The sequence below is a fragment of the Talpa occidentalis genome, unplaced genomic scaffold (genome assembly GCF_014898055.3).
Source record: "Talpa occidentalis isolate TD23 unplaced genomic scaffold, MPIMG_talOcc4v2.1 talOcc4.5, whole genome shotgun sequence".
Lineage (NCBI taxonomy): Eukaryota > Metazoa > Chordata > Mammalia > Eulipotyphla > Talpidae > Talpa > Talpa occidentalis.
Window position 1 is genome coordinate 117,542,693 of NW_023604861.1, and position 8,552 is coordinate 117,551,244.

Here is an 8,552-nt window from a genome sequence, read left to right on the forward strand (position 1 = left end):
TTATATTTGAATAAGTAATTGTTAAAAATAGTGTAAGCTTAAGACTGTCTTCAAGAATATGCATGACAATCTCTTTTCCCAAAATAGTAATAAATAGCATTAATCATGAGTTACTGTTGGGCCTCCCCTGGTGGCTCAGCGGTTGAGCGCTGGGCTGCAAGGCTGCCCGCAGCCTCTGCAGCACCGGTTCATTCCCCGGCGAGAGTCCCACCAAAAAAAAAAAAAAAAAAAATCATGAGTTACTGTTTAAACTGCTGACATCCTAACAGATTTCTGAGGTTGTTAGGGCTACACTGGAGCTTTTCACCTTAGCTGTTATTTTGCTCAAGATCTGACCTTTGATTTGTAAGGAAGTTACTACTTTTCTTTCTTTTCTCTTTCCCATTATGTGATAAAGTGATTAAAAGACAACTTCTTATTTTATGGATTGTAAACCATAAAACCACAACTTTTGTATGTTTTAGATATTTGTCTAATTATTGTTTATACTTTTTGGTATCCTTGGCAGTTAACACAGGAAAAAACAACTTTCTTGGTTTAAGACTGAGTGGGGTCTTGCCAAAGTGGTCAGAAATAGGTCTTTGGTAATATTTTACATTATCAAAAAACACCCATCTAGAGTAGCACCTAAGTTGAGTGTTCATGTACGGGAGCGTGTGAGTGTGTGTTTTTAAAAAAATCAGTGCAACCTTCACCCTGTCTCCTTCTCCCTCAGGTTAAACAAAATCAACATGAAGAGCTCCAGAATGTAAGGAAGCACATTCACAATTGTTTCTCAAATCTTGGTTGCTTCCTTTTGCCACATCCTGGTCTTAAAGTTGCAACTAATCCTAGTTTTGATGGGAGATTGAAAGGTGGGAATTCCCATTCTTGCTGAAATCAGAACTTATTTTTTAGAGGCTGAAAGTTTTTTAAAAATACATGGTTGCTTAAATTTTCTGTGTTGTTAATGATATGATTGTCATGTTCTCTGTGGTCTTTCTAGCATACCATTGGTTTGTTGCAAATGCCTAGAATAATGATTAACCTATTTTATGTGGTCTGTGGCTCAGCACTGATGTTCTAAAAATTCTGAAGACTGAGAACATTTCAGTATTTCACATGCTTTGCTGTCTGCTAAAAAGTTTTACCTATGCTGTATTGGTGCAGTCAGAATTAATTCTCTCTGTTCAGGGGTGATAGTATAATTTTTTTGTGTGTGTTTTAGTTAATTTAATTAATACATAATGTGAAGGGCCTCCCCAGTGGCGCAGCGGTTGAGCGCTGGGTTGCGAAGCTGCCCGCAGCCTCTGCAGCGCCGGTTCGATCCCCGGCTGCTCCCCGGCCACCAGAGGAGGGTCCCACATGGCGCGCAGACCTCTCCTGCCGCCCGCTGCTCCCCTCAGCAGTGTACTTCGGTCCTTCTGCCTGCTCTGCTCCCCGCTCTGGCTCTGGTGAATTCTCTCGCCCTCCCGCACTTCTGACTGTACCCAGTGCTTGTATAAATAAATTAAAAAAAAAAAAAAATCTTAAAAAAAAAAAAAAATACATAATGTGAAATTTGTCTTGGTACACCACAATCTTTTTTGTTCAAAGCTGAAAAATTATTGGGGATGAGGGAAAGGGGGAGCAGAGTACGGGATTATATTTTCCCCTAGGGGATAAGATAAATTTTCTTGAATGCGTTTTTTTAAGGAGTTAATCTGGTTAAGATCCTGTGTACTACTGTCTCATGAGACAGAATTGTATGAACATTTACCAGTGAAGACATTTATTTTTTTGCACTAATATGTTGACTAATTTCATGTCCACCAGATATTGATGAGGACTTTAAACGAGAGCTTCGAAATCTGGTTCCATTGCTGCTTGCCCCTGAAAATTTGGTAGAAAAAGAGATCAGTGGATCTAAAGTCACTTGTAGAGATCTTGTAGAATACTTTAAGGTAGGAAAACGCTTAGATTCAAATGGTTGTGTCTAAGTTGGAATTATAGATGATTTATAATTCATGTCTATACAAGAAATTATTTTAAAGCAAAAAAAATTGTAATTTTTCCTTAATTTGGATGTGTCAGTGTTTAAAGGTATTTAAAAGATTGTAGCAGACAACTTGCATTTCTGTACAGTGATTTTATTTGTTTATAGAATTATCCACCATTTTTTCCAGCTTCAATATGGAGAAAGTTAACATTTGCCAAATTACTGTAATACCACCCTGTCATTTGTGAATGATAATAGTTATTAGGAGTACAGTTTTTTTTTATCTCCAGTTATAAAAGCTTTCTCTCCTTTCTGAGGACTTGATAAGAGGAGCTTGAAAGTAATAAAAGTGTTTTCTGAGCTCAAGTAAATAGGTACAAGATTTATTTTCCTCTACTCTTCCCTAGTTTTTATAGCTTCCTTGCCAGGTCAAGACAATTGTCGAGGGTTGTCTTCATAGTAAAGAGATATGTGGAAGGGCAAATAACAGTGAATTAAGAGTGTATTTTTGTCCACTTAACAGACACTTAATGATTACTCTCATACTGTATTTATGAATTAGAATCAGTAGAAACAATATAATAAAAGAATCAGTAGAAAGTTCAGATGAAAAATTCCTAAATGGAATTACTAAAACTCCCATTTCTTCCTTCTTACTTTTAAATCATAAATTAGTTAATTTCTTTCTTGAACTGAAATACAATATTAAACTGATCAAAGTCAAAAACTAACATTTATTTGAAGCATAGGTAATAGGGCAGATTTATGGTTTTCGTTTCATAAAGTGAATGGTATTTTACCTATAACATTAAAATATGAGATAACTTTTATGGAAGTTGGAATTTAGAAAACATTTCTCTAGGATGTTGTTTAGCAGCATTTGTGTTTAATATTGAGAAGACAATCAAAAGGAATGAGCGAGTATGATTTTTAAAGTTTAGTCTTTCCTTTGAATAGTGTGAATGAATCATTTTATATTTAATGATTTTTCTTTCTTTGGAGATGTAGAGCCAAATTGCATGACCTATTGATATAATGAGCCTTCTGTATTTTTAGGCTTACATTAAAATTTATCAAGGAGAGGAACTTCCACATCCAAAGTCCATGCTTCAGGTAGTGTGTGTGTGTTGTTACATCTATTTATTTATGAAGGAGAAAAAATTCCTTAGCGATAAATGATGGAAATGGAGTGGTGCGTCTTTGCATGCAAATAAGTTTTAGATACTTAAAACTAACATGTCATGGGCCCAAAAAGTTTTTTTATGAAGTTTTTGTATCTAGAGATTGTAGACCTTGTACACATAGGCCATCAGAAATGAGAGTCCTCAGTACCTTTCCTTACCATGCTGAAAAAGTGGAGGAAATTTTCTGTGGCAGAAGATGACTTTATGTGGGTCCTTCTGAACTAAGTTGCTTTGTTCTCTGAGTCCTTGACAATAAATGCTGTTTTGAAATAACTAATTTTCTGTTGTTATTAATGATGTAGAGCAGCTTCTAGTGAATATAGATTTTTTTTTCCTTTTGAATTTTTAAAAGATGTACTTTTGGGGCAGTCTTATTTTAACATAGTTCATGTTTTTAAATATTTGCAACTTTGGGCAACTTCTCAGTTTTATAGTGGACTAAACAAGTGTTTCTTCATAAAAATCACATAATCCATTCTGTGAATTTCAACATGTCTCTTGTGTAATACTGATAAAGAGATAGAACCAGAATCAAGATAGTTCTTGATTTTTTGCATCTGGAGACTCAGCACATTTTAGGGTTCTCTCTTTTTAATTTTATTTCCGGAACATGCATGGTAATTTCTACAAACCCCTTTCAACAAACCTAAGCAAAACAAAATTAGGCAGGCAGCCAATTAGAGGCAATCATTCTGCCTTAATACTGGTGTTCCCTTTCATGGAAAGGAAAGCTGGAAGTTGATAATACTTTCTCTGGTTCATTTTCAGACTTTTTATTGTATATAACTTACTGTAGTTATCAAAATTTATAGAGACATTGAGTATTTTTGGCATAAAATTGGCACATTTTATTTTTTAGGCAACAGCTGAAGCTAATAATCTTGCTGCAGTAGCAGGAGCAAGAGATGTCTATTGCAAAAGTATGGAACAGGTTTGTAACTAAAATTTAAATCTGACACTAGAGTGAAATAAAAGATTTTCCTCTTTAAAAGAATTGGGCTAATTTGTGCTCCCTATGCATTGTCATGTGACATCATTGGCTCATTTCCCTTTATCAGTTTTTGCTGGAAATAAATGAAGCCAATAGATCACATGGTTAGAGTGCAGGACACAGGTGGTTAGTTCTTACATAAACTACTCTGAAATGTTTTTTCTGACACGTGATGCATAGTGCTGTTATTGATAGCCTCTGATGGAAGTAACATTTGCTTAAGACCAATAGCAGTGTCTGTACTAAGCTTGCTAATATCTGAGGCATTAATATACCCTTCTTACTCTTTTGCCACCAGTCTTTTGTCCTCTATTGAAATTGGTGAGTGTAGTCAAGTAAACACAGATTGCAGTGTAATTTTTTTTGTATTTACTGGTATTTGTCTTATTTGAAAATTTTATTTTGCCTGAGTAAGTTAAACATGTAAGAAATAAGTCACAATTACATGTGAGGTATTAATGAATACATTTAAAACAATTATAGATGGTTTGATTTTTTTGAGACTGAAACATGAGCAGGGAATTTCTTTCAGGTATAAATTATTTCTAGCCTGTAATCTGTCCTGTAATCCTGTCTGTCCAGGTATGCGGTGGCGACAAGCCTTACATTGCACCTTCAGATCTGGAGCGAAAACACTTGGATCTCAAGGAAGTGGCTCTTAAACAGTTTCGTTCCGTAAAAAAAATGGGTGGAGATGAATTCTGCCGTCGTTATCAGGACCAGCTTGAGGCTGAAATTGAAGAAACCTATGCAAATTTTATAAAGCACAATGATGGCAAAAACATCTTCTATGCTGCTCGTACCCCTGCCACACTATTTGCAGTCATGTTTGCTATGTATATAATCTCAGGACTGACTGGCTTCATTGGCCTAAACTCTATAGCTGTCTTGTGTAACCTTATCATGGGGTTGGCACTGACATCTCTTTGTACATGGGCATATGTGAAATACTCTGGGGAGTTCAGAGAAATTGGAACAATGATTGATCAGATTGCTGAAACACTATGGGAACAGGTTGGTATTTATCTTTTGGTTTTTCATTAACTAATCTTATCTCTGTGACTTTTTCCCACCCTTACAGCATTTGATACCTACTTTGCTCTATATTAGGACTATCAAAAGGATATTTTCTGGTTTGTTTGGATGTGCAATCTGAATATAAAGTATGAACTGGAGAGTTTTTTTTTTTTTTCTTTAAAGTCATAATGTGATTATCCTCTGATAGAGTCTTAGCCATAGGCCTGTTTATGCCAGACAGCAGGCAGTGAGAAACGAAAATGTAGTTACTGATTTTTGACGGTAAGCAAAAGAAATTGCTTAATAATATTGGATAGTATTTGGGTCTTTGTTGCCTGCCACGAATTAGAGTAGTGATTTGCTATGTACTCCAGGGAACTTCCCTGTAGGAATTTCGTAAGCCAAAGAAACTTTGATCTCTGTACTATGGAAACACTAAGGAAAAGGGACAGTGCCACTGAAAACCATCTTTTAATCATAATCTTTTCCTCAGCCAGAATTCAAATCATGATCTTTTACCTCAAACCAGAATTCAGTCCTACCTGCCAAGTATCTACTATGGAAAGCAATGTGGTGTGTTGTTCAGTTGTTTGCTGGAATTGCCTGTGTACAGAAAGTTCCACTGAAGAATGTTGTCATTAAAATGATCATCGAGATGTGCTTGAGCATCATGTCAAAGGCCAGCATGAAAGCTGCAGATATTATTCATGGACAGTAAAATAGTCATTTTCAGATAGCATTTTTGAATTGATGAAGTTTTGATCTTACTTGAAGACCTGGGATATGAAGGTCCATGATTGTTTTGGCTTTAATTTCAAAGACTGAAGAAATAAACCATTTTTTGAAGAAAGTTGGCTGGATGCTGATTTTCCTGTAATAATGTCATTATGATTTGATAAACTGACCTATTAATTTGGATTTTGTATTTTTTCCTTAGGGCAATGTTTTGTTTATTCAGATTGATTTGGAAACATGCATTTGGATATTTCTTAAATTTAAATTTTTATCTCTGATAAAAATCTCACTACTTCATATTCCTTCGATATTTTCTAACAGAAGATGGTTGAAAAGCTTTCATACAAAATTTTGGACCATTATTTACTGCAACATGAATTTCTTTTTAAAACACAAATTTCAATAATTGCACAATGTCTTCTTTTGGAAACCAGTCAGCTCCTGTATAGCATTGTTTCTGGTATTTTAGAAGTGCCCTTATTACAAGACAATTAAATGGAAGAATCTATAAAGTTTGTAAAGTAATTTTCAATATAGTCAAGGTAAGGTTATCAGTAGTCAGAGAGGGTCTGTGCTGTGTGAAGAAACCTTGTCTAAATTTTTTTTTGCATTTCTCTTTTCTTTTGCTTCAGAGGAGTCCCAGGAAGGTGAGAAACCTACATAGTCTTAAATTCTTGTAGTCTTAAACTCTTTAACTGCACGGCACTCCAAGTCATTCTCCTAACGAATCACTCCATGTTTTAGGTGTTTTCCAAACTGTTTGAAGTTACTAGACGTCGAATGGTCCATCGTGCTCTTTCATCCGCACAGCGACAGCGACTGTCATCTAACAATAACAAGAAGAAAAATTAGACAGTATTTTTACCTTTTTTCTCTATCTGAAGTGTTCACACTTACACATGTAGGACAATAAGCAGGACCGTCTGGGCCGGTCTGCATAAATGCTGTATACATACCAGATTTGATGCTGCATATAGGGTATGGAATTGCACATCCATCTCATAGGAACTGTAAATGGTTTGATTAGGAGGAAAGTAATTTTTGTTGCTTTATGAAGTGTCTAACTGCATTGTTTGTAGCATCATGCCTTTTTTTGGGAGACGCATCTTTTTATTTCCCACATTCCTGGTTATTTTTCATCATTGCTTTGAATTGAATTTTTATATCTATTTTTATATGTAACTCTTTTTTTACCTCATGTTTTTATTTGTTTTGCACATTTCTCATACCACAGGTATTGAAGCCCCTGGGTGATAATTTGATGGAGGAAAACATAAGGCAATCTGTAACAAACTCCATCAAAGCAGGCCTGACTGACCAGGTGTCTCATCATGCCAGATTAAAGACAGACTGACAGTTCATCTCCTCATGGACTCCACTCTCCCTTTTTTTCATGCTTGCTGTACAATGAGAACTCAAATAAAAATAAACCAAAGTTTACAATCAACTGTAGAAGTAGTTTAGTATAACTGGCTTCACAGATGGCTGCCACAGAGTGTGACAATTGTTTGTTGGTTTTAAGCGTTCTGTTCACGGCTCCAAAGACATGGAGATTGGCTGAGGAGCGTTAGTTTCATCACGCACATTTGTGCCATGTTTAATCCTTTCCCCCCCCTTTTTCTTAATCTAATGTTAGTGAACTTTGTCTTATGTAAAAGGATATTTCAGGGAAATATTTTAAGAAATCTATTCAGAGTCTCTTTAACACAGTGTCCCATTGAAATTTTAATTTTTAGAGAAGTTATGAATCACTGTATCAAGAATCAGATGGGAATGACAATGAAGCCTTTATTGAGCCACTACATTAAAAGTATATATTGCTTTACTGCCTTCAATACCAGTATTACATAAATGCATGTGTCAGAAACTTCACAGCAATCACATGACAACTCTTGTAGCTAAGAAAGTGATTCTGAGGTGTACATTTGTCTTGCCTTTTTAAATTTATAAACCTGCCCTAAAAGGAGATGCATATCTGGGAAACTGAACTGTCTTTATGCAGTTTCGCCTTCATGTACATAAAATATGCCATTAATTTTATTGGGGGAGAAATTCCATCCAAAAATGTTGCCTACAGCTATGAGTTAAGAGTGTCTGTACAGTGTGTAGCTTTTATTTTCTAAAATCACAGATAGGGCATGTATATGAATTATAAATATATAAATACGATTTTGTATTAAAAGTTTTGTAGTTTATGGCAAAATCTGGTTCTGTGGTAGGCTAATAAGTACAGTCCCTGTGAAGGAATGTTTGTGGCTCATGTCCGTGTGTGAATGCATAGACAATTTGAAGTTTTTGATATATTTGTGATATTTATCTTCCTTGAGCACTGCAATCTCACCCCACCCCCAAGGGAATTCAATGGGAATGTTTATCGTGACTTTGTCCTCTGTTGCATTTTAAAGTTATTTCCTGTAATTTATTTTCAGTACATAATTAAAAATTTGTTGTATATATAAAATGAAACTTGTGATTCTTTTTTTAAGAAATTCTTTCAATATGTATTCCATTACATTAACCATATTTGTTTAGACCAAAAAGAGCATGAGCAGGAAGCACCCAAATGAGAGCTCTAAGGTATTGTACCTCAGAAATAAGCTGTACAAAATTATTTTTTCTTCTGTCTGTCTCTGTTAGGGTAAACTTGTTATGATTAGCCTGGGGGTAG

General features: G+C 35.3%; 1 protein-coding gene across 1 annotated transcript in view; it reads left to right on the forward strand.

Annotated features, from left to right (window-relative positions):
- ATL2 (atlastin GTPase 2) overlaps positions 1-8,345 on the forward strand; it is a 40,287-nt gene extending 31,942 nt beyond the window's left edge. The window contains 6 exon segments of the mRNA XM_037528209.1: positions 716-854; positions 1,795-1,922; positions 3,014-3,070; positions 4,001-4,072; positions 4,715-5,146; positions 7,119-8,345. Of these exon segments, the coding sequence (XP_037384106.1) occupies positions 716-854; positions 1,795-1,922; positions 3,014-3,070; positions 4,001-4,072; positions 4,715-5,146; positions 7,119-7,238 (948 nt within the window). The 3' untranslated portion in view covers positions 7,239-8,345.
- The last annotated feature ends 207 nt before the right edge of the window (positions 8,346-8,552 follow it).